We start from the raw sequence: 24,337 nt of genomic DNA, 5'->3' as shown, positions 1-24,337 counted from the left end.
TACGATCTTTTTGGGCGAAGAGAAGTCGCGTTAAGTACGATTCGTACTTAGTGTGTGCTTGAAGTGAATGACGAATCAGCAGCCACTTACAGCGCCGAGAGATGGAGGATCATGAAGTGGACGAGGAGAGCGTCTGGAGCAACTTTGACAAGAGCGTCGCATACATGAAGGAGGTGGCGTCGCTGTACGAGTCGGCGTTCGGCTGCAAGGCGGATGGTCCGTCTTCTACCAATAGGAAGACCGTCACGAAGGCACATCTGGACGAAGCACAAAACCAAGCGCAGCAGGCGCTCGAACTGCTAGCGTCCAACCTGCTAAACGCATCCACCACGATCGTCAACTCTATTGAAAAGCAGGTGAGAAGCAGAAGCTAGTGCGAATACCGACGTGGTGTTTGGCGACTGACTGGCTGTGTTGCAGGAGAGCGAGGCGGACCGACTGAAGCACAAGGTGTCGGCCATCAGGCAGACCATCCGCGATCGTCAGGTGGCGCTGGATCAAGAAGCTATCAGCAAGTTCTACTCGTCACACAAGGCCAACCAGATAAGAATGCCAATGCCGACGTCGTCAGCTCGAAGCACAAGCATGAAACAGCAGCGTACGCTTTCGTCCGTTACAATAGTTCTAACTGACTTAACCTAACATGGCGTATCTTCATGCTGGTGCAGAATACTTGAAGCTGGCCCTCGCCCCGAAGCAGGACATACAATAAAAATCCAGTATTCATTTTATCTATCCTACTATTTCATTCCATCCTCATGATACCGCGCCTGGCAAATTTGTTTGGTGTGTAAGATCCTGTGATCCATGTTTTGGACTTGCAACTTTTACAACATTGGGGTCCATGACATGAGACGTTCGTCTTGTAGTACAAGTAACTGCTGGGGCGGACTGTCGTCGTATTTCCCTTCTTGCAGGAGTCGTTGTTCGCTTCAACTCAGGCAGCTTGATTGCTCCTTTATCTGGAGCCTCTTCGCCACTATCAGAAGTATTGACGCTCCCGGAGGCATGTGTGCGTTTTGACCGATGAGAAAAAGGTCGAAAGCCGGAACCTCGCCCATACCAATTTGACGATGTTTTAGTTTGCAGTTCGGTATTAAGATCTTCCTCCATCGAAGTGAGCAACTTGGAACTAGTTTTCCTGGATATCAGCGTCACCTCTTTAACGTGATCCCAGTTCAGCGCTGTTACGTTAATCGACCCACGCTTCTCGGCCGCGCGCGACCAAAACCGTTTTCCTAATACCTTCCGCTGAATTTCCATCTGGAGTTCAAAGGCAGGAAATAATAGCATTGGGTGCCGTACAGCGAATTCCTGGAAGAGGTTCGCAGTGAGGCGATTATTTGCCGTGTTTTCCATGATTGTATCTAGCTTCTCCACGATTTTTTGAGCGTTTGGACTGGTCTCCCAAGCGCTACCCCACACTTCTCGTACACACCTCACGACCTCATCGTGTTCGATCTCACCGCTGCCATCGACGTCGTACAGGTCGAACGCGAATCGAACAAGACTAGCGTGGTTGAATGTACAGTAGTTCCACACGGCCAACACAAACTCAATGAAATCTACTTCACCACTACCATTCCGATCCATGACCGAAAACGCCTTTTCTGAAAAGCGACTTCGCGTCAAATCTACCAGAGTAGGAGTAAGTGAAAACACTCAGAGAACCTTGGTCATGATACAACACATAAAACTGCACGAACCGATGTAGTCGAAGAACTCTAACATGTTGATTTCGCCCGATTTGTCTGCATTTCACGAGCATTAGTATGTAATTTATCACGTCGGACTAAACCCCCTCACCTTTGTCCATGGCAGAAAAGATCTGGTGTAGAGCATAGAGATGCTTGTGATCTAGACCAAGTCCTTTAAGCGTTTGTAAAATCGCACCATTGAGATGGAGCGCACGATTGAAGGCCTTTTCTTGCGAAAGCTTGGTCCCGAGGCCGTATTTGGCGAGCAAACTTCCCATTCCATGAGGCTGTTACCGTAATAGTGCAAGGAAAAGGAAGTGGCTGGCGGCAACGTGCGGAAAAATGTCACCAGCGTTCGTGTGTGCTGGTACAAACTACAACACGGTTGCATCTTCTACATTTGCCAGCGTTAGCAGATATTTTTATACTTCGGAAGTATTGAGCATCCCGATCAGGTCAACTGGAAAACCGTGTAGAATGCGTTCCCAAAACGGCACAGCTCCAAGAGTGTTTGCTGTTAATTCGACGTAGTTCTGCACGCCGAGGACTGGTTCGCTTGCCATAAAGTATTAACATGTAAATGCTATACTCTGGTAGTAGGGACGCATCGTCACTTAGATCTTCCCCTGCAGCGAGAAAGCAACGTTGCTCCCAGGGCGTCGTTTCACAATCAAATATGACAGGTGTTCTGGCGGGCTTATGGGCTCAAACCCATTTAATCTATTTACACAGGGTTTCGACCCGCTAAAATGATTGGCGAAGGGCTTGGCAGTTGCTGGCACGCTACTCTGGCATCCATTTTCTGTTTTGACAACGGAGGCGACGGGCATCAGCGGAGACTTTGACGGCCCTTCTCGTTTGATGCTTCTGAGGATGAAAAAATACACTAGCCGTCGAGATGTTCTCGGATATCGATGTGACGCTAACTAAACTCTAATTTTTTCCTGAAGAACGCGACGATTATGCGTATATACCAGTATGCTGCATTACGTGCGTTACTGGCAACGAGGTTCCGGTGAGGATAAATGTACCACCACACTGATCTATACGATGAAAAATCTTCCATAGAAATCAAACTTTACTGAGGAACCCCATCAAAACTACATGTAGTAGCTTGCAGTAAGTTAGCGTGTATATTAGCACTGGTTGCAACTATAATACTAATGCTGTGCGTTGCCCGGGAAGCTCTGGATATTTTTTGCGTTAAAATAAAAAAATGATAAAAAGCAACATTAAAAATGTGCTTCCTAAAAACTATTTTTTTTGTTTCTACTAGAGGAGTCTAGCTAGGTGCTTGTTGGCTATGCGAAAAAATAATACATGAGATGAGGCAGAAGCTTATATCCTTAAGACCGGCATCCGTTTAAAGCGAAATGCCCCCAACAAGCAGGAAAACTATAATGTACTTATTATCTCCACTCTATGTGCATTGCAGTACGGTCACGAAGGGAATGAGAGACCAGAGTGGCACCTTTGACGAAATTTTTGAGTAGTATTCGGCCAAGGGGAAGCTATCGATGGAAGTATTATAGTAAAAATCGCACAAAAGTCATGTTTTACTCGACTTGTCAAATTTTCGAGCAGCTAATACTCTCTCCTCCCCCACAGATTTGAGGTGAGTACAGCTTTAAAATATTTTTCAGAACCAATGGCAAATTCCATGACCACACCTTAGCAAGGCAAAGTAGCCTTCTAACCCTCCCACATCATGGTTATATATGTGCTAGATAGACGTCACACTAAACGACACCCCTTACGACTCCCGCCTCTCCTTAGCAAGGCAACATTGCAGCTTCCCCCTCTAAATGAAAGGTTACGGGAATGTGGTTCTTGTCCGACTGGGTCAACATTCACTCATTTTTGTGGAGTACCCAATCGGTGATGTTGCGGGAATGTCGTTCTTGTCCGACTGGGTCAACATTCACCAGTTTTTGGATCGGATCTTAAAAGGTTATAAACTATCTCGTCGTTTTAGCTCTTCTTTTGTCAATTCAAGGTATTGAGTTATTACAAAAGTAACCAAAATAATATGATACAGGATATCCGAGGGTTTCCGAAGCCACTAAGACTCTGGACTCTGGATATAAATATCCAGAGAACTACTAATTATTGAAAATTTCAATAATTGCCGATTAGTCCCTTTTCTATTTTTAGTAAATGACTTCAACTTGCGACAAATCCCCCTCTTTAATGACCCCCCAAAAGTAATCCTTTTGCATGCCATCCCAACGAGATGGCATTCTTCAAGATCCCCCCCCCCCCCCTTGGTCTTCTCCGATGCGTGGGTTTCTCCTCTCGTTGGCGCTACTGGCGTGCACCGCCGCCTCCGCCTCTTCTCGCAATGCCACAAACAGCTACAGCCTCACCATGAACTCGGTGGACGAGGATTTCTGCGACTCGACCAAGCAGCTGAGCGGCTACTTCAAGATCACGGGCTCCAAGTCCAAGAACTACTTCTACTGGTTCTTCGAGTCGCGTGGCAGCCCCTCGACCGACCCTCTGATTATCTGGCTCACTGGCGGTCCCGGCTGCAGCTCCATCCTGGCTTTACTGCAGGAGAACGGCCCATGCTCCGTGAACAGCGACTTGTCGCTAAAGAAAAATCCATACTCGTGGAACGAACGTGCCAACGTCATGTGGATCGACCAGCCCGTTGGTGTGGGCTTCAGTTACGGAGACAGGAGCGAGTACGACACGTCAGAGAAGGAGGTGGGCGACGACATGTACCACTTCCTGCAGGAATTCTTCAAGGCCTTGCCGGAGTATCAGAAACTTCCCTTCTACGTCTTCGGCGAGAGTTACGCCGGCCACTACGTGCCCGCGATCTCGCACAGGATCTTCACTGGCAACCAGCAAAAGGAGGGACCTGTGGAAATTAATCTAAAGGGCTTTGGTATTGGCAACGGGCTCACGGACCCTGAGGTGCAGTACAAGTACTACCCTGACATGGCCTACAACAACACATACGGGGTCAAGGCTGTGTCGTATCCCGTGTACTTAGCAATGAAGGCTGCGGTGTCGCCCTGTGTGGGTATGATTTCCAGCTGCCAGACGACGAAAGCAGCGTGTCTAGCGGCACAGACATTCTGCAATGCCGCCCTGGTGGCTCCCTACTCAGCGTCGGGGTTGAACGTGTACGATGTGAGGGCAAAGTGTGAACATTTTCCAATGTGCTACGACTTCAGTCATGTCGAGAAGTTCCTGAGACTGAAGAGTACGTTGAAGAAGCTGCATGTGAGTCCCAAGAGCGCCAAGTGGCAGAGTTGCAACATGGAAGTCCATGCGGGCTTTTCGTTCGACTGGATGAAGAACTTCCAGCAGCTGGTGCCTCCCATGCTTGAAGCTGGAATCAGGGGCTTGGTATATGCCGGTGATGCCGACTTCATTGTGAACTGGATGGGATGCAAGGCGTGGACTTTGGAGCTGCCGTGGAGCAAGCATGACGAGTTCCTGGCTGCTGAAGACAAGGATTGGACTGTGGACGGCAAGAAGGCTGGTCGGATCCGTCAGGTCGGACCGTTTACCTTCCAGCAAGTGTACGAGGCGGGTCACATGGTGCCTCTTGACCAGCCTAAGAACGCGTTGGCTCTGCTCAAGGCCTTCACGCTGCCTGGTGAGCAGGAGGAAGACGTTGCGGACGAAGCTGAACAGCAATGGTTGGACAAGGAAGCCATGATCAAGGACGAGAGTGTCATGAGCATCATGTAAATGATGGTTCCAGAATGGCTGCATCAAATGTATAAGTGAATTATTTACTGTTGGCAAAGAGAGTATGTGAGAGCTAGCTACTGTAGCCACAGCTAAACTGAATTCAATTTCAAAGCGGTTTACGCACGATCAACGTGTAGCCTCCCACGTTTCCATCTTGGAATAAACGTGCTACGCGAGAGTAGAAGTGGTCAAGATCATGAGCTGCTGCCTCGCCATCACGAGCGATGTGCGTCTCCAACGTTGCATGATACTGCGTGGCACGATCCGACACATACGGCTGCCACTTGTCCGTCACGTCTTGGAAATCGATTTTTTCAAAGCCGCAAGCTTTCAACACAACTCGAATCTCCTCTTGACGCAGCAGATCGGCACAGTAAATGTCTTGCTTGAGCGTAAGCGCGTCCTCGTTTGTCAGCTTCTCACCACGAAGGAAAAAGTCGTCGACATACAGGAATCCACCCGGTTTGAGACTATCGTAGCAGCGTTGGAAGAGCTGACGCCAATGACCGATATGCAAGAAGCACAGCAACCCAATCACTGCGTCGAACTCGCTTCTTTTAAGCGAAAGCTCTAAGAAGTCACCGTTCAAGTGCGAAACTTGGTCGCTCAGCCCGCAACGTCGAGTAAGCTCTCGACCGGCCTCACTCAGGTCCGGTTGTAGCTCCAAAGCGTCCACCTTGCATCCACTGCGGTGTGCCAACAACCGAGCGGTGCCTCCAAAGCCCGTACCAATGTCCAGCACCTTCTTCTCTCCCGGAGTCTCGTCCAGCAGCTCCACGACGCGGCAGATGGGTTCGTCTCCAAAGAAGTGCAGCGAGTCTAGCGTGCTCAACTGCTCCGGATCCACGGGGGCGTCCTTGCTGATGTAGCCTAATTCCTTCAGGCGACGATCGATGCGGTCCAAATGACGGTAGAGCTGCATGGTCTTGATCTCCTCGTGCTTGGTCATGGCCTTGGAATCGGTAACTTGTTATGGAGTTTGGTAATTGCAAAGTGAACCCAGCGGGATACTAACTGGTCTCACTACTGCACGTCCTGTTCAAACGCGTTTAGGTTTCCACTAATTGTATGGAAGTTGAGCGGGCTGCTGGCTGCTATAACGCAGACATTTGATGACATTTGCTGCACAACCTCACGGACATGGAGCGCCAGGAACTCTATTAGAGAAGCACAGCAAGGAAACCACTTTGCAAAACGTACTTCTTGTGTAAATGTAAAAATACTACAATCGCAACTGTCGAAGATTCCCCCATTTCCATCGAATGATTTACTGCTGTATTTGCATTGGACCATGACTATAACTCACTTGTCTAGCGGTTTGACAGCACGATAACACGTACGATGACTATGCGCCACGCTCTTGAATCCATCGTAAACATCGGCGATCTAGCCGACCTGTAAACAGCGCCAAGTAGATATTATGCTGAAGTTGAAGTGATAACTGCAAGGATCGACCTGCTCACTATTTCCATGAAGAAACATGAATTGAAGTGACAGGAACTGTGGTCTCTTTTTGTTTTTTAAGCTTGGGCAAAAGGCTTCTGGTCACCGAATTGGTGATGAGTGCGGGAACTAACTTTGCTGGTGGTATTTGATCTTCATGGCCAAGAGCAGCTTTCGTTCTTTCAGCGACGAAGAACTGGTGGTGGTGAAAATAGTCCGAGCACAGTCATGTTTGTGGATCCCTCACACTTCCTGTCTGTTCTGGGGCAACTGTAAATACACCAACGGGTGCACCTCGCTATATTTATACGTTCGTGCAACTCGCACTCTAAAGCCCATCAGTTGGTTTCATCGCCTATTGGGGGGCGTGTGCTAGACAACCCTGCTGTCTTGTTTGCATCGACGCGAAGAGATCAGAAACGGTAGCAGCAGGCATCACCATGGGCGCTGGAGCCTCTGTGCCGAGCGACTCGAATGGCTCGATGCGTCTGCAGACACCGTCTCGAATCGTCACGGCGTTCCTGAACCTCGCCAACAAGCCACACCACGCGCCACTTGTGGCTGCCAAGACGCAATGGAAAATCGCACAACCGTTTCCTATCGGCAATGGCGAGGTGTCGACGAATGAACAGGAACTGCTGCACGTGCTGCACGACCCCGTGGGGCAGAAACACATCGGTTCTTTCGCCAAAAAGATCATGACATCCGAGTCCTTCTTCTGCTGGGTTGAGATCAAAGAGTTCCGGGAAGCGCCGTCCAGTGGTTACCGCAAATCGATGGCCAAGCTCATCTATCGCAAGTATATCAAGAACGGGTCGACCATGGCGCTTGGAAGTATCACCTCCGATCTCATCGATCATTACGACGTGAGTTTTCCTGTGTGACTATCATTTTCCCGATAATGCTCATCAAAACGTGTTCATTCTACCAATGCAGAAAAAGATCGGAGAGCTGGAGGCAAACGGATCGACCGCGACAGTCGACTTTTTCGATCCTCTCATGGCCAACATCGTGAGTGATATGTGCCAAAACACTTTCTTGCGGTTCAAGGCTTCACCAGAATACGAAGCATACAAGAAGGACTTGAAGGATACGTACAACAAGGTCACGATTGAAGACTTCGAGTATCTGGAGCTGCTGGGCAGTGGCGGCTTTGGTCGTGTCGTTCATGCACGCAAGAAGTCGACTGGCAAACATTACGGTAAGCAATGATGATTGGTTCTCTTATGCGAGTGACGACTTATAAGTCTTCTGCCTTGATTTACACAGCCATGAAGATTCAGCTGAAGACAGGTTTATTGGACGAACATCACGATCAGCTGAGCCAAATTACTTCAGAGAAGGACATTTTGCAGATCTGCCACAACCCGTTCGTCCTCGACATGCACTATAGTTTTCAGACTCCAGCACACGCAATTATCGTGACAGAGCTTGTGCGCGGTGGCGACTTAGGCGACGCACTCAAATCGTCACGAGATGGATACCTCCACGAGGATCGAGTTCGACTATACGCAGCCGAAATTGGTCTAGCGCTCAACCACATGCACGAGTTGGGACTTATTTATCGGGACTTGAAACCTGGCAACGTACTGCTTGGTGAGGATGGTCACGTAATCTTAGCTGACATGGGACTTGCAGCAGGCTTCGACCCGCTGAAGTTGAAGAAAGAAGAGACTGGAGACTATCGGTACACTCCAGTGCAGCCGAAGCTCACACGGCGAAAAACAACAGTCGGTACGCGAGGTTACATGGCGCCGGAGATCATCTCTGGCAAGTTGGTGAAACGTGACCAGCGACCTGGATACACATTCGCAGTAGATTTCTGGTCTCTTGGTGTCACGCTTTTCGAGTTGATGTGTGGATTTCAACCGTTTAGTATGCACTCGAGTGGCAACTTTTTCCAAGAAGTGGCCAACGAGGAGATCTTCCGATTGTCACCACGGACACAACACAAGATTGAGCTCCAAAAGATGTCACAAGGCGTGACATTCCCGTTGCATTTAACTCGAAACGCACAAGATTTCTTAAAGCGGTTGCTGGAGGTATCCACAGAAAATCGACTAGGGTGCAACCCTGAAAAAGGTTTCTCTGAATTCATGGAGCACCCGTTCTTCGAAACCGTTGACTGGGAAAAGCTCATGATGAAGCACATTGATCCCAAGTTCAAACCTGCACTGCCGCTGCTGAGTGACAAGAAGATTTACAATTCGTACGAGCACATGATGTCACACTTCGATATGCGAGACAAGGACTTCATTCGACGTAAGTATTTGCTTTATGAGGGGAAGACTACCAAGACCTTCTAGTTTACTAATGTATTTGTTGCTACTTGGCATCTCACAGACGACTGGTACGCGGATCCAGATCCTGAAATGCAAAAGCATTTCGATACTTGGGACTATATTTCGCAGTACACGTTACGAGCTGAACTGGGTATCGCCAAGGAGCTCGATGAGACGAATATCCCGTACAAGGTGTTGCAGCTTACGGGCGAGGACAGCAAGGCAAAGTTCACGAACAAATAGAGTGAATCCCTTGTTTAGCGTACCAGTGGACATTTTGGCCCACTCAACTGTAGCAGTGTAGTCAGGAAGCTGAAGGGCACATAAAAATTCGAATACTTCGAAGTAACCTTGAAGATATCTGATAATCTTATTCCCTCAAAATAGTGTCTAGTCACTACAGATTCTTTACTGAAAACCAGTCAATCCGATTGTGGATCGCGGTTGGATACGCGATCCTCTGGATTGAAGCTCAGACTCAGAAAGGAAGAATCCGAGCGACAATGAGCTACCACGGGGGAGGATTTTATGGCGGCTACGACCAGCGCGGCCGTGGCTACGATGATCCCAATCGCCCTAGCAGCAGCGGAGGCGGCTACGGCGACCAGCGCGGAAGTTACGATCAGCGTGGAGGTTACGATCAACGGGGAGGGTACGACCAGCGAAGAGGGTACGACCAACATGGGCAACACGGTCACAATCAACGCGGAGGATATGATCAACGCGGATACGACCAGCGTGGGGGTTACGACTCTCGTGCCAGTGAATACGGCAGATCCTCGTCGGGTTACGACGACTACAATCGCGGTGGTGGACAGGGTTACGGCTCTGGATCAAGTGGGTACGAAGGTAATCGAGGGGATTACAGCTCCGGTGGTTATGATGATCGCGGACGAGGAGGGTCTCATGGCGGCTATGGAGCTGCCGGGTACGATGACCGAGGAGGTTACGGAGGCTCCTCTTCTCATGGAGGCTACGGTGGCTCGTCGGGTTACGACAGTCGAGGTGGATACGACCAGAATCGAGCAGGAAGCAGCTACAGTAGTGGAAGTGGAGGCTATGACGACCGGTCCCGTGGTTATTCTGGGGCAGGTTACGATGACCGCTCACGTGGAGGGTACGGTTGCCGAGACGACCGTGGTTACGGCGGCAGTGCAAGTGTAGGCGGACAGGGAGACCGCGGATACGGTGGCCGAGATGACCGTGCAGGAGATCGCGGTTACGGCGGAGGAGGACGAGATGATCGTGGATATGGTGGCAGTGGGCATGACCGTGGCCACGGTACAGGTACTGGCGGCAATCACGGACGAGATGACCGTGGATACGGTCGACAAGGAGAACATGGGGGCGACGACCGTCGTGGAGGAGATCGTGGCTATGGAGGTGGTGGAGATCGAGGCCATGGAGGTGATCGAGACCGTGGTGGATTCGGAGGAAGAGGCCGAGGTGGTGGTCGTGGAGGTGGCGGCTCACGAGGACAAGAAGGACCCGGTGCAGGCGTCATCTCCGGCACTGGCTACGAGCAGATTGGAAACCCGATCGCTGACCCGCGTATTCAAGAAGAATGGAGCGGCCGAGCCGGTGTTCGTGAGGTCCGTGCTGACGACGCCGATCTACAGCAAGAGGTGCAGATTTGCCGCCGTCCAGGCATCACTCAAAGCGGCAAGACGACGCAGTTGAACGTCAATTACTTCGGTGTTTCGCTCGACTCGGCGCCTTCGGAGATTTTCAAGTACCACGTGACTGTGGAGCGCTCGCCCGATCTTCAAGCAGACTGCAAGTATGGTCCTTCAGCTCCCGATCAGAAGGATGAAAGCATGGGTGACGAACCAAAACAGGAAGGCAAGGACGTCAAGGATGTGGAGATGACTGATGCGTCAGCAGATGCACCACCTAAGCGAGAGGCACGTCCGGAGCGTCCTCTGCCTCGCTCGCTTGTGCGTAACGTGATTAACGCTGCGCTTCGTCAATATGAATCGGAGTTCGGCGGTCTCCGTGTGGTTCATGACGGTATGGCTGCGCTGTATTCACCGGCGTTGCTGCCGTGGCATGCCAAGGACTTCACAGACGTTAATCCGGACGGCCCCAGCGCAGCTCCAGTGGCTCCTCCGCAGTCTGCGAGTGGTGACGGTGCTCAGCGTCGCGGCTTCAGAGGCCCACGCACTTTCGTTGTCAAGATGAAGCTGGTCGAGACAATCTCCACCTCGAGCTTGAAGGATCACTACTCTAACTCGGACGTGAACGTTATGCCAGTTCTCCAGGCTCTCGATGTGGTGGCTCGCCACCTTGGAGCTCAACGTCTGATCGCTGTAGGACGCAACTTCTTCACTATGAAGAAGACGCACACGCTCAAGGGTGGGAAGGAGCTCTGCTGGGGCTACCACCAAGCGCTTCGTCTGGCCGACAATAAGCTGTTGATGAATGTCGACCAAGCGGCTACGGTGTTCTACTCGCCTGGTCCTCTGATGCAACTTGCAGTGGCAGCGCTGCGTGTACGGGGCCCCGAAGACGTGCGAGACCTCACAGAACGAGATATGAAGTCCCTGGCTCGTGCACTACGCAAGATTGAGGTGGTGCCTACACACCGCAAGGACCGAAAGCGCGCGATTTTCGGAGTTAGTGCTCAACCCGCCAACATGACTATGGTAAACATCAAGGGTGAGAACATGTCGGTTGCTGCGTACTTCAGTGGTAAGTACAACATGCAGCTGCGTTATCCGAACCTGCCGTTGGTGAACGTGGGCAGCAAGCGTCCAGGCAAGGAAAATTGGCTACCTATTGAGGTTTGCGAGGTGGCTCCAGGACAGCGTTGCGCTAATATCAACGATCTCGATACTGCTGAGATCATTCGCCAGACCAGCCAGCCTCCACGCAACCGCCAAGAGAACATCATAGAGCAGATTCGTCAGGCAGGCTTTGAGAACGACCCGTTCCTTGCTGCGTTTGGTATTAAGGTGGATCAGCGTCTCCAGCCAGCCGAGGCTCGTGTCATGGACGCCCCTGACGTCCAGTACCAGAACGTGTCGGAGCGTCCGTATGGTGGTCAGTGGAGTCTCAATGGGAAGAAGTTCGTGGAGGGAGTTCCGGTTCGTAACTGGGGGGTGATTGTTGCAGCTAACGTGAGTGAACGCGTCGCTCAGAACTTTGTCAGCAAGTTGACGGACTTAGGTGACCAGCGTGGACTTCCATTCGAGGACAAAAGACCTGTTTTGATCCATCAGGACCAGTACCGTGGAGCCCAAGTCGAAGAACTGATGAAGATGTGCCACCAAGAACTTGAGCGACGCAGTTTGGGCCCTCCGCAGTTCCTGTTGGTCATTTTGCCGGCTAAGAACTCCCCAGTGTATGGAGACGTGAAGCGCATGTCCGACACGGTTCTCGGTCTGCCATCGCAGTGCATTGCATCGCAGAATCTTCCTCGAGCCAACCCGCAGTTCTGCGCCAATGTTTGTCTGAAGATCAACATGAAACTCAATGGTAAAAACGCAATACTGCGCGACCCGCTCCCGCTGATCAGCAGTGAGCCTACAATTATCATCGGTGCTGATGTGGAGCACCCACGCTCTGGTATGGGTGGTCGACCATCGATCGCTGCCGTTGTGGCCTCTATGGATCGCTACTCTGCTCAGTATGCTGCTCGTGTGGCAGCGCAGAAGGCTTCGAGTGACATCCAGCAACTACCCAACATGCTGCGTGAGCTCTTCTTGGCTTACTACGAGAACACGAAGCGCAAACCGGAGCGCGTGGTCTACTACCGTGACGGCGTGAGTGAAGGCCAGATGTTTGACATCCTGCAGACGGAGATGCGTGCACTACGGAAAGCGTTTAAGATGATCTCCGAGGACTATAACCCGCCCGTGACGTTCGTTGTTGTGAACAAACGTCACCATCTACGAGCATTCACGGTGAACCCTCGTGATGCCGATCGTAAGGGCAACGTGATGCCTGGTACTGTGATCGACACGAGCATTGCGAACCCGCATCGTTTCGACTTTTTCCTGTACGGCCACAGCGGCATTCAAGGCACCACTGTTCCTGGACACTACACTGTGCTGCACGATGAAAACAAGATGTCTGCCGAGGACATTCAGCGCCTCACGTACCACTTGGGGTACACGTTCTCTCGATGCACGCGCTCGGTGTCTTTCGTGACGCCCGTATACTACGCGCACTTGGCCGCTGCTCGAGCTCGCTTCTACTTGAACGAGGGCTCGGACGGTGCGTCCACTGTAGGCTCGTACATCTCGAACACGTCGAACTTTGAGTTCGCCGAGGTGCACTCGAATGTCCTCAACCGCATGTTCTACACGTAACTACCGTAAGTTTTGATGAAGGAGATTTCTGGCTGAGGAGAAGAAGAATTGCAGAGAAAAAGAAAGGGCCGGTCATCCAGAGTAACAGCAAAGTGCTGCACATTGCATTCTAACCCGTGCCAGCCAAGAGCAGTGACGCATTTTCGATATGGCGGCTCGGTAAGCAACGCTCTCAGTTTTGAAGTTTGTATTGTTGCTTCGTCGCCGCTAAGTCCTGCCCTACGAAGTATCAGTATCTCGGTTGAGTCGACAAATACGGATCCGAGTGCTTCGAGAAGGGAGATGACTTCGTACGTGCAAAAAGGTTCATTGTAAACACCATCGCAGAAGAGCCTGTGTTGTGTGGAATTGAGTGGTAACGTTGTCCTGTCAATTCTGAATCTCTCTGCACATTTTTCTAGTGGATTGCCCGTGATATGGACTGCAGCCGTTGCTGCGTTCACACGCTACAAGTGTCTGTAGTAGCTGATGGTGGAAGCTCTCGTGTTGTTACGCTGGAATCGATGGGTACGAGCTGGCAAATACATGCAGTGGAAACAAAGGCGGCTGCTCCTCGGATAGTGATCGTTAGATGTTCGTGGTAGCATAAGCAGCACCTTTTTCGAGCTTGATCATGTGAAAGTCCGACAAACTCTTCATGAAGCGGTGAATTATGAAGTTGGAGACGCGATTTTGGTAAGAATGCCGTGACACCTAATGAAAGTGTCATCCCATTGAAGCTCTGCACTTCGAGCAGCTCTTTGAGGCGCTATGTGGAAGCGCAGTGTAAGCGAGATGGGCCGCTTCATATATCCTTGATTGCCGTGTCTTTGCTTTGCCGCTGAGGATCAATGGACGAAGACATCATTTAATGAGTGCATGGACAGTAGTTGGTGCACAAACTGAGAGGGCATTACTAGAGAAGCCTTCATCTCGTGATTCTCGTAGCGGAGACCATTGGAAATCGAAGAGGGAGGACTACCATCGAGGGTGGAAGATATTCATCCATTCAAAGGCCTTGTGGAGCCAAGAAGAACGTGACAAGGAGGACAATCAGCCACAAGAGAATCCAATGCATGTTATTCACCTTGCGCTAAGTGGTTTTAGTGCCACAGCGACAAGACGAGCGACCTCGAATTCGTTATGGGCAGCACATCTCCTACGCTACACTTTAGATAATGCGAGTGTGACGCACAAACTTTATCAGGCAGCGACGGTTTTGGAGTGTTCGTACTGAGCCGAATGACTGCCTGATGAAGATGCCATGTCCATCGCAGTAGTTTGGATATCAAAGCTCTTGTTCCTGCTTGTCTCCAACAGGGAAAGCAGAACTGCTGCAATAGATACGATGTTATCTTCACGCAAGCTAGACCTGTCGAGCCCTATATCATTCAGCAGAACTTGAGACGTCGTAGCGAGTTGGTTCCGAATTGCAAGACTTCCGCATGCTTCCTGACCTAAACGGCAGTTGCCGGTCACTTTTGCACTTGCTTGCAGCAGCAGAATGCTGATCTCACAACGTCGTCGTGTCTCGATAAGGTGATTTCTTTCGGTGAATCGGGAGTATTCGGGACAAGTCGACTGAGAGAGTGCGCAGTGGTTGTAACAAAACTCGGCTTCAAGGCCGTTAGAAGTGCTTTACTTGTCGACCTCATTGCAGTTCAAGTGCTTTGTAGTCCACCCATTCGAGTCTTGCCATTTCCGAACGAGTCAAGCGAGACGCAATGGGATACGATCAGCGTGACTACGATTCTCGCGGCAGTGGCAGCGGAAGCTACAATGGCTCGCGGTCGTCTGGCTATGACGACTATAGTCGTCGAGGAAGCTACGGGGGTGAGTCCAGCTCTCGTGACTACGGCTCGCAACGGGGAGGGCGCTATACCTCAGGCAATGGTGGCTACAACACCGGATACGACTATCGCAGTCAAGGTTCTACCTACAACGGTAACTACACGGAGCACGGGTATGGTGATCGTAGTGGAGGGAGACACAACGATACTCGTGCCAGAGGCTACGATGACCGAAGCTACAGCAATGGCAGCCGTGAAACCAGAACTCAACGCTACGGCAATGGTGAAGTCGACCGTTCTCGCCAGAACTACAACTACGATACTCAAGCTTCGACTCGAAACTACAGCAATCAAGACTATGGCAGTGGATCAAGACGGGGCAGCTACGACACGGCGTCTTCTGGAAGTGCATCACGCCGATACGATCAAGGTCGTTCCAGCTCGCACGAAAGTCGTGGGTTCAACAACACTCAAAGTAGCAGATACGAAGACCTATCTCGCGGTGGCAGACGCTATGAAGACAATTCTCGAAGCAGTCAAAGCCAAAGTGAACGAGGTTACGGCGGTGACTCCAACACTCGTCCAAGTCGCGGCTACGGCAGTGGCCGTGGACGCGCAGAACAAGGTCAAGGTGTTGGAGATGTTTGTGGGTGTGGCTACGAGAAGATAGGCGATGCAATCATGGACCCACGGATTAAAGACCTGTGGACCGGCCGTGCTCCTCCGTTGAAGATCAACCCGGACGATCCCGACCTGCAGAAGGAGACGCAGATCTGTCGACGTCCTGGATTCGGTAAAGATGGTAGAGTGATGAAGATGAACGCCAACTACTTTAGTATCTCGCTGGATAACGCTCCTGTTGAGGTGTTCAAATATCACGTCGACGTCGTGCGTTCACCTCCTCCCGATCAGAGTATGTCGCCCATGAAGGGCGAGAAGCCACAGCCGCCACAACCTGTGCGGCTTCTGCCTCGAACACTGGTACGCAAAGTGATCAACGCGGCTCTACATCAGTACGAAGCCGAGTTCGGCGGCGTTCGTGTCGTGCATGACGGCATGTCGGCTCTGTTCTCGCCGCAGAAGTTCAAGTGGAACGCTAGAGACTTTCCTGACGTGAACCCGGACGGCTCAAGCTCTGAGCAGCAGAAAGGTGGAGGTTTTCATCGTCGAGGACCACCTACATTCGTTGTTAAGGTCAAGCTAGCCGAGACGATTGCTCTTCGAAGTCTTGAGGAACACTACAGAAACCCGGACGAGAACGTGATGCCCGTTCTCCAGGCGCTGGACGTGGTTGCGCGTCACCTTGGAGCTCAGCGTCTTGTCTCCGTTGGACGCAACTTCTTCGCTATGAAGAAAACACACGAGCTCAAAGGAGGTAAAGAGTTATGCTGGGGATACCACCAAGCCATTCGCGTGGCTGAGAAGACGCTGCTGATGAATATCGACCAGGCTGCTACCGTGTTCTATGAGCCTTGCGAGCTCATGAAGCTGGCAATTTCGGCTCTAAACGTTCGTTCTCCTGAAGACGTACACAATCTCTCAGAGCGGGATATGCGGAACTTAGCGCGGGCTCTGCGTAAAGTTGAAGTGGCCCCAACGCACCGCAAAGACCGGAAGCGCGCCATCTTCGGTGTCAGTCCTGATCGCGCTGACCGGACTATGGTGGACATCAAGGGCGAGACGATGAGTGTGGCTGAATACTTCTACAAGAAGTACAATGCACGACTCCGGTACCCGAATCTGCCGCTCGTGAACGTGGGTAGTAAGAAAGCTGGAAGGGAGAACTGGTTACCCATCGAGTTATGCGAAGTGGCGCCAGGACAGCGCTGTCCGAATATCAACGACCTGGACACGGCGGAGATTATTCGCCAGACCAGCCAGCCCCCACACCAGCGTCGAGAGAACATCCTCAGCCAGATGCATCAAGCTGGATTCGAGAACGACCCGTACCTGGCTGCCTTTGGCTTGAAGGTCGACCAGCAACCGGAGACGACGGAGGTGCGGGTGCTCGACCCTCCTGATGTCCAGTACGCGAATGTTTCTGAGCGTCCATCGGGTGGGCAGTGGAACTTGAGAGACAAAAAGTTCGTGAACGGCGCTGTACTACGTAACTGGGGTGTGGTTGTAGACGCCAACGTGAGTCCTCGAGATGTGAACAACTTCATTGGAATCATGGTGGATACTGCGAGTAAATGCGGGATATCAATGGAGTGCCGAAGACCACTGGTGATTGACCGCTCGAATCAACGGGCAGAAGTGGAGGATCTCATGAAGTCCTGCTTCCGAGAGCTGGAGAACCGTGGCAACGGCACTCCTCAGCTCATTATGGTGATTAAGCAAGACAAGGGCTCCGTCTCTTATGGTCGCATCAAGCGCATGTCGGACACAGTGCTGGGGATCCCAAGCCAATGCATCGTCGCTACAAATCTGCGAAAAGCCAACCCGCAAGTGTGTGCGAATGTGTGTTTGAAGATAAACATGAAGCTGAGTGGCAAGAACTCCGTGCTTCGGGAGCTTCTACCCCTGATCAGTACGTGTCCTACGATTGTGATCGGCGCTGACGTCGAGCATCCTCGCTCCGGAATGGGTTCTCGACCTTCAATTGCGTCTGTTGTCGCTTCGATGGACGCATACTCGGCCAAGTACATTGGGCGTGTGGCTGCGCAAAAAGCAGCGAACGACATTCAACAATTGCCGCACATGCTGCGCGATCTCTTCCTGGCGTTCTACCGGAACACGGATCGGCAACCCGAGCATGTCATCTACTATCGAAATGGAGTGAGCGAAGGGCGCTTCTATGATATCCTGCAGACCGAAATGCGAGCGCTACGTAAAACGTTCAAGATGTTGTCGGACGACTACAATCCACCGGTGACCTTCGTGGTTGTCAATAAGCGCCACCACACGCGCACTTTCCCGATTAATACTCGAGACGGCGACCGCAAGGGCAACGTGGTGCCGGGTACGGTGCTCGACACGGATGTCGTGAGTCCGCACAGGTTCGACTTCTTCTTGTATGGACACAGCGGTATCCAAGGCACCAGTGTTCCGTGCCACTACACGGTGCTGCATGATGAGAACAAGATGACGGCCGACGAGCTGCAGAGACTCACGTATCATCTCGGATACACGTTTGTGCGGTGCACTCGCTCGGTGTCGTTCGCGACTCCTGCTTACTACGCGCATTTGGCTGCTGGACGCGCTCGGTTCTTCCTGTACGAAGGATCATCCGACACGGCGTCGATGAGCACCAACTTTTCGAGTTCATCCAGCTTCGATTTCGCTGGCTTGCACAAGAACATGCTGAATTGCATGTTCTACGTGTAAGTTGGTGCTGCGAGCGACCGAGCTGGTACGTCGACGCTTTCATGATTTTTTGAGTTGTTTCTTGTTTGGTGCAGGATTTGCAGCTAGTAATGTCAACTGAATGGAGCAGAAGTAGACGCTGCCAAGTTATTTGCATCAGGATCAAGTTCTTGAGGTCAATTCAGGGGAATGAGAAGGCTAACGTGAAAAATGAAATTGACTTTGCAAGTTGTTTTCCTTAACGATTTCTTGAAGAGTCACAAAACAGCTTCAACATATTGTCGTAGAGACTCGAAAATGGAGGAAGAAGTGGTGCAGTCTGCTACATGGGAAGAGGATGAGCCTCAAGACCAAGCGGGGGAACACGACCAAGCATCTAATTGGGTCGAGTGCTTTAGCGATGATGGTGAGAGGTACTTTACCAACACTGTTACTGGCGAGACGTCGTGGACCAAGCCAGGATCCGATTTTGAGCAAGACCAGGCTGGTGCGTGGCAGGTTGATAGCGTTATAGAATCCACTGCAGCCGAGTTCTCGGCTAACGAAGCCGTCACCGCTGCGCAAGACGCTGTGGCCGACGAATCTTGTCAAGCCACGCAATGGTTGGAGCTGTACGACCAAGACCATCAAACCTTATATTACTTTGCGACACAATCGGGTGAAACTCGTTGGGAACCTCCCCTGGAAGGTACAAATCTGGTTCGAAAGTGTGATAGTGATGCAGTATTGAGCGCGGTGGTGTCGTTGCAGAGTGCTACTAGGTCGCAGCAAGCTCGAGCGAGAGTATCAGCGATGCGACAGCAGAAAATGAAGGAACAATCAGAAGATACCAACATTGATAACAAGATCAGTAGTCTAGACGAATACACAGAGGTGAACGACAACGTCAACACTGACGCAGTTCCATCAAGTACGGAAGATCTAGGTTTACAAAACAACGAATCGCAGTGGGTCGAAGTGTTTGACCCCACGACGCAACAGCAGTATTACTACAGCCCAAGCACCAGCGAAACTCGCTGGGATCCCCCTGAAACATTCGTGTCCTCTTTGGAAGATCGCAAAATGGCTGCTGCAATTTCGATACAGTCGCTATCACGTGGACGCATAGCTCGTAAGCAAGTTCATGAACGGCGAGCACATTCTCACTCGATTCAAGACGAATTTGAGCGCGAAACTATTTGCTGTCGTGAGATGCGCCTTCAGGAGCTACTACAGATCGAAAGTGGCGACCGATTCTGGGGACTAGACAATTACGAGCGTGAGTTGTTGCAGAAACATGCCGAGGAAGAGAGGATTAAGACATTGAATGACCAAGATCTCTCGTCTTATCCCCAACATTCAAACGATATTCATTTATCGCTGGATTATCTCGACTTCGAAGACGAGGAAGTAGATCCAGAGCGCTTGGAGCGGGAGCAACAGAAAGAGCACAATGCTCGTATTGCAATGCACCGCGAAGAGACCCAACAGTGTCAGAATGGAGACATTTTCTGGGGTATCCAAGCAGAGGAGACTAGGCAACTTGCTGCCAATATTGCTATGGCTCAGGAGGAGGCAGCCAGTCGCCGTTTTGCGAAGAACGTGCTTGAACAAGCACTCAATGAGACGTGGGAAGCTGAGGTGCTACAAAATGCTACAAACGAACTTGCAGCACGTGGCGGACAGGAGCAGCGTATGCAGGAAAGATACCTCCGTTGGTTCTACCAGCAGTGCGTATCTGTTGATGAATTACTCGACTATCGATGGCCAACCAAACAGCAACAAGAGAGTCTGAACGCATCCTCATCACCTGTCAAGCGGCGACGACATCAAGTTGTTCGTCCGTATCCTGAATCGGCTGTTTCAGCAACACCATACCCGCTAGATGACTTGGTATTTCGCGATCGATTGGAGCACGGGGATCTACGCTACGGACTCAGATCGGTCTTGACGATCCACTGTCAGACTGCTCGCGGCACAAGCGGCACTCGCTATGAGATCACAAAGGCTTCTCCAGAGTGTGCATTCGACGAAGACACGGCTGCAGCTCTCTTGAAGAATCAAACACTGGAATTCTTGTCCAGCAATGATTCACTGAGTGGATTCGAATATCTGGATGACCGTATTGGAGATAAAAGTCAAGACGATGGAGCGATACTGGGATCGTCGGTCAACTACCGCCGCTCTCAAGTAAGCATTTGCTTTGTTATCTGCTATAAAAATTCTGGTTTAACTTGCTATTCATCGCATACAGACGCCTGATCCACACATTCCTGCGCGATTTAACGGGGTTCCTTACAAACCAAATCAGGTAAGCAAGACTTCTCCTCCGTTGAGTGTTCAAGTTCTGGCTAACATGAGTTGTGCTTACAGATAAGCCCTACTCGAGAAATTCTAAGTGGAGACCATCGCAAGCTAAACCAACTCCCGTCTCTTACCAAGCAGAAGCTAACAGACTCGCCAAAACTCCGTCAGCGGCAGAAGGCAAAGGCCAAAGCTCGAATGTATCCGAAAGTTTCGAGTCCTGTCTCGCAGTCATCGAACAACAGAAATGGCGCTGACTCAGCTCGCGAATGTGAAGAAGTCAAAACTGAGGACGACAGCCTCCACGCCCAGTTCAAACGACACGAGCACAAAGTCTTGTCACAGCTCTTTTCACTTATGGACTTGGATGGAAGTGGCACCGTGAACCAGGACGAGATGAGGTGGGCTCTTCAGCGAGACGCAGAAATACACGCACTCGCCAAGACTTCACCGCTGCTTAGCATTCTTCTCAAACAGCGTACGCGTCTGGAAGCGCTATTTTCCAATCGTACTGTGAATGACCCACTCAGTCCTAATATGGACGACGCCAATAGCAGCCACGAGCTGTCCTGGGATGAATTCCTGGCGAGATGCGAGGACTCGTATCTCCGTCTGATGTCGGATGGTCTCATCCAGCCTGATGTCGTTAGTACTGAGCGTAGTGAGACGGCGAAAGATTTCAAGAACAACCGTCAGAATGGACGTTCGCAGTCGTCGGCGGGAGACACTGAAGCTCGAACCATCCGACGCGTCTTCGCACTGCTGGACGGTGACGGTAATGGCGTCGTAGATGTCGCCGAAGTTCAGCGGACCTTGTACAATTCGGCTGCAACCACACCCGATAGTCCTTCTGGATCGGGAGCGGTATCCAAGGAGCTACGCGCACTGGTAGAAGGCTCAAGTGCACTTCAGCCGATGCTACACCAAGAGCTTTTCATGACGGCATTTATAAAATTTGAACCCATGGACCCACGTGGTATCAGTGAAGAAGAATTTGTAGCCTTTTGTCTCGAGATTGCTCAGGTTGCTGCTGCTAACAACTTGGTGGAAACGGTAGTATAGGATAGCAAAGCACCTCCCGAGTTTTGGCGATGCTATACGAGTATCTTCGTTTTTGCTTTGAGCAGAGGTTCTAGAACATTAAACAGCGCAGTGACAGCAAATCGTACACGGCGATGAGTCTCGAGATTCATTGATACCGATGTCATCGGGTAGAAAATAATACAAGATCCACACACCCATGCAACCACGTTAGTTCCTGCTTGCTTCTCTTTTGCTGGAAATGAAGCAGGGAAATTTGTCCAGATGAATTGGTTGAGCGATCGTTGATGAGTCACTTGAGAACGAGCCATGTCTGAAGAGAACAATGACTGGCTCATTATCTCCGCTAAAGGAAGAAGAGTGTCCACGATATCGCAAGCTTTCTCTGCTCGGAGAGGATCCATCACTGCTGCCTTTCTTTCCCGATAATGAATCTCGATTACTCGCTGAAATTCGTACGGCTCTGAGTGATCTATGACTGCATTTCTCGATCTCCATCCACTTTTCTTCTCCAATTTCTTCTTCATATTAAGCTCACGTTTAGTTGGAGCGCCAAAAATTGCTAGGGTAGATGTCACCATGTTTCGAATGTTGAGTTTCTTCGATATCGTTGGAGTATCTGCCCCGACTGCAATACGGCATCCGTCTCCACTTGGGGATTTCGAACCAGATTCAATATCACTGCCATTATAACGTCCGGAATCACTCAAACGCGGCGAGTAGCAGAAAAAGAGGAATGACTCGTCATCGCCCACCGTATCTGCAGGAGAATCCCCTTCATTAGGAATGAATGTGCTCTCACAAAGACGAATGAGTTCCCTTTCAACTGTATCGTCAACTGCTTGAGAGAACGCACGACGAAATCGACGAGGCTACAATTGCATGGAAACAGGACTGATGAGCAACTACAAATCATTTGTTGTTGATAGTCACAGCAACAGATCCAGCTTACCACTTGATTAAGTGCTGTCATCTCCGTGTTATCACAGATATCGTAATTGAAAGCCACACGACGAACCACCCACCTACGGTTAGACAACAATTAGCAACAGTGAGAAGATGTAAGATCAATGAATCCGACAACATGTGCTTACGAAACTTACTTGGCGACGTCCACGTCAAAATCCGGTGTTGTGAATAGCACCTACAGTCTTTTAGTGTTAGGAAATATGTTTACATGTACGAAAGAAGCAACACCATACCACAAGAAGTTTACTGGATGGAGTGGTTGCGAGCACCATATTTTCGAGAGGAGTGGTGTACATAACAATCTCAGCGACATTACTTCTCTCCAGGCCTTTTGCTGCATCAAGCCCGTCACTGCTCTCCATAGATCGAATGCTGCTGCCTGGAAGGAGATTCGCCATAGGGTAACGCATTGAATATCAGTTCTATAAAGTAAAAAAAAATAGTCAGAAGAAGCGAAGCAGTTTTACCTGCGAAGTTTTGCAGTGCGAAAATGAGTGCACCGAAGTTGAGACGCTCGGTTTTTGGATGCCTCGCATCAAACTCATCAGAAAAAGATTTGGTGTAGTGTAAAGCACCTGAGGACATTTCCACCAGCACTATGCCCTCCATGAGTTCTCAACGGAACTGTATTGGAGAGGGATTCAAACAATACAGGAAATCAACGTGAGTGATCAGACCAAAATAGTGTCTTCTGTGCAGTGAGCCCGTGAGACGCTTTAGTTGTCACTGCAACGCTTTCGGTCAGCGTACTTCGCTCGGAAAGTACTTTCCAGACAATCAACTTGTATACCAACCAAAACTGCTATGACCACACCCGTCCATATACTCGGTATTTTTGGCGGCGATAGCAAGCTCTACAATGCTTTATGTGCTCGTTTGAGGGGTTTCGCTTCCGATTGAAGCGCCGCATGCACCAATAACCACTACAAGACAAGACACCCAAAGTTGAAGCAGACGACCCAAAAACAATGACGGAATCTCAGCACGCGGACGCTCAGGCTCAGCATGCGGAGGTCCCCGTATCTGCAGACGATGTGGCCGTCGCCGCCATCAAGCCACAAAAGACCTCAAGCAAGAAAAACGAGTATCGGCCACTCTGCTGCGGTAACTCCTGGCAGGATCTGATAATCATCCCCATCTGTCTCATGGGGGTCTACGCTCTGCTGGGCGCACTCTTCGCACTGTGCACACGCTCGGTACTGCAGACAGACGACACCAACACGGCACTCTGGGTGTTCTTCGTGTTCTACGTGTTCTTCATCTTCATGCTGGCACTGGTGCTCGGAACGGTAGCGTACAACCGCAAGATGCTGAAAGCCCACCAAGATGACGAGCCAGAAGATCTATAGAGCGAGAGACTCCACGACCTCTCCGAAGCGCCTTCGGTTGAAGGATGCTGCTGCAATGTCCTGAACTAGTGCTGTCTTCACCTTCCAGACGCTGGTAGAGCATTGGAACACCATAATAATACCGAATTTCATCTAAAATTCAGCATTCGTGATTCAATCATTACCTTGAATGCC

At 50.7% G+C, this 24,337-nt stretch overlaps 10 protein-coding genes across 11 annotated transcripts; 7 read left to right on the top strand and 3 right to left on the bottom strand.

Moving 5' to 3' along the window:
• Positions 1–78: 78 nt before the first annotated feature.
• On the top strand, positions 79–771 carry PPTG_12071. Of its 2 annotated transcripts, XM_008908270.1 has the most exons (3): positions 79–356; positions 421–598; positions 669–771. In XM_008908270.1, exons 1-3 carry the CDS (start codon positions 102–104, stop codon positions 710–712), a joined length of 477 nt encoding a protein of 158 aa, XP_008906518.1. In that variant the 5' UTR covers positions 79–101; the 3' UTR covers positions 713–771. The 2 variants fall into 2 exon arrangements, with proteins under 2 accessions (XP_008906518.1, XP_008906517.1); XM_008908269.1 differs by having other exon boundaries at positions 421–771.
• On the bottom strand, positions 757–1,816 carry PPTG_12070 (hypothetical protein; the record flags this gene model as incomplete). Its single annotated transcript, XM_008908268.1, has 3 exons — positions 757–1,634; positions 1,707–1,751; positions 1,807–1,816. 3 exons carry the CDS (start codon positions 1,814–1,816, stop codon positions 757–759), a joined length of 933 nt encoding a protein of 310 aa, XP_008906516.1.
• A 2,096-nt stretch (positions 1,817–3,912) lies between these two features.
• Positions 3,913–5,538, top strand: PPTG_12069 (hypothetical protein; the record flags this gene model as incomplete). Its single annotated transcript, XM_008908267.1, has 1 exon — positions 3,913–5,538. A coding segment is annotated over one exon (1,493 nt), but the record flags the coding sequence as incomplete, so codon positions are not given.
• On the bottom strand, positions 5,386–6,447 carry PPTG_12068 (hypothetical protein). The gene has a single exon (XM_008908266.1). It carries the CDS (start codon positions 6,355–6,357, stop codon positions 5,515–5,517), a length of 843 nt encoding a protein of 280 aa, XP_008906514.1. The 5' UTR covers positions 6,358–6,447; the 3' UTR covers positions 5,386–5,514.
• Positions 6,448–7,291: 844 nt separating this feature from the next.
• Positions 7,292–9,493, top strand: PPTG_12067 (AGC protein kinase; the record flags this gene model as incomplete). The annotated part of the gene is made up of 4 exons (XM_008908265.1): positions 7,292–7,717; positions 7,788–8,052; positions 8,121–9,113; positions 9,195–9,493. The coding sequence occupies 4 exons, from the start codon at positions 7,292–7,294 to the stop codon at positions 9,374–9,376; spliced, it is 1,866 nt and encodes a 621-aa protein (XP_008906513.1). The 3' UTR covers positions 9,377–9,493.
• Positions 9,494–9,636: 143 nt separating this feature from the next.
• On the top strand, positions 9,637–13,446 carry PPTG_23076 (hypothetical protein; the record flags this gene model as incomplete). Its single annotated transcript, XM_008908264.1, has 1 exon — positions 9,637–13,446. One exon carries the CDS (start codon positions 9,637–9,639, stop codon positions 13,444–13,446), a length of 3,810 nt encoding a protein of 1,269 aa, XP_008906512.1.
• A 1,703-nt stretch (positions 13,447–15,149) lies between these two features.
• Positions 15,150–18,542, top strand: PPTG_12064 (hypothetical protein; the record flags this gene model as incomplete). The annotated part of the gene is made up of 1 exon (XM_008908263.1): positions 15,150–18,542. The coding sequence occupies one exon, from the start codon at positions 15,150–15,152 to the stop codon at positions 18,540–18,542; it is 3,393 nt and encodes a 1,130-aa protein (XP_008906511.1).
• A 276-nt stretch (positions 18,543–18,818) lies between these two features.
• On the top strand, positions 18,819–21,866 carry PPTG_12063 (hypothetical protein; the record flags this gene model as incomplete). Its single annotated transcript, XM_008908262.1, has 3 exons — positions 18,819–20,690; positions 20,755–20,811; positions 20,874–21,866. 3 exons carry the CDS (start codon positions 18,819–18,821, stop codon positions 21,864–21,866), a joined length of 2,922 nt encoding a protein of 973 aa, XP_008906510.1.
• Positions 21,867–21,898: 32 nt separating this feature from the next.
• On the bottom strand, positions 21,899–23,423 carry PPTG_12062 (hypothetical protein; the record flags this gene model as incomplete). Its single annotated transcript, XM_008908261.1, has 5 exons — positions 21,899–22,717; positions 22,798–22,870; positions 22,949–22,989; positions 23,048–23,193; positions 23,282–23,423. The coding sequence occupies 5 exons, from the start codon at positions 23,421–23,423 to the stop codon at positions 21,899–21,901; spliced, it is 1,221 nt and encodes a 406-aa protein (XP_008906509.1).
• A 359-nt stretch (positions 23,424–23,782) lies between these two features.
• PPTG_12061 (hypothetical protein) lies at positions 23,783–24,288 on the top strand (the record flags this gene model as incomplete). The annotated part of the gene is made up of 1 exon (XM_008908260.1): positions 23,783–24,288. One exon carries the CDS (start codon positions 23,783–23,785, stop codon positions 24,161–24,163), a length of 381 nt encoding a protein of 126 aa, XP_008906508.1. The 3' UTR covers positions 24,164–24,288.
• Positions 24,289–24,337: the final 49 nt, after the last annotated feature.

This window comes from Phytophthora parasitica (assembly GCF_000247585.1).
Source record: "Phytophthora parasitica INRA-310 unplaced genomic scaffold supercont2.29, whole genome shotgun sequence".
NCBI lineage: Eukaryota > Oomycota > Peronosporomycetes > Peronosporales > Peronosporaceae > Phytophthora > Phytophthora nicotianae.
This window is presented reverse-complemented; position numbering and strand designations above follow the sequence as displayed.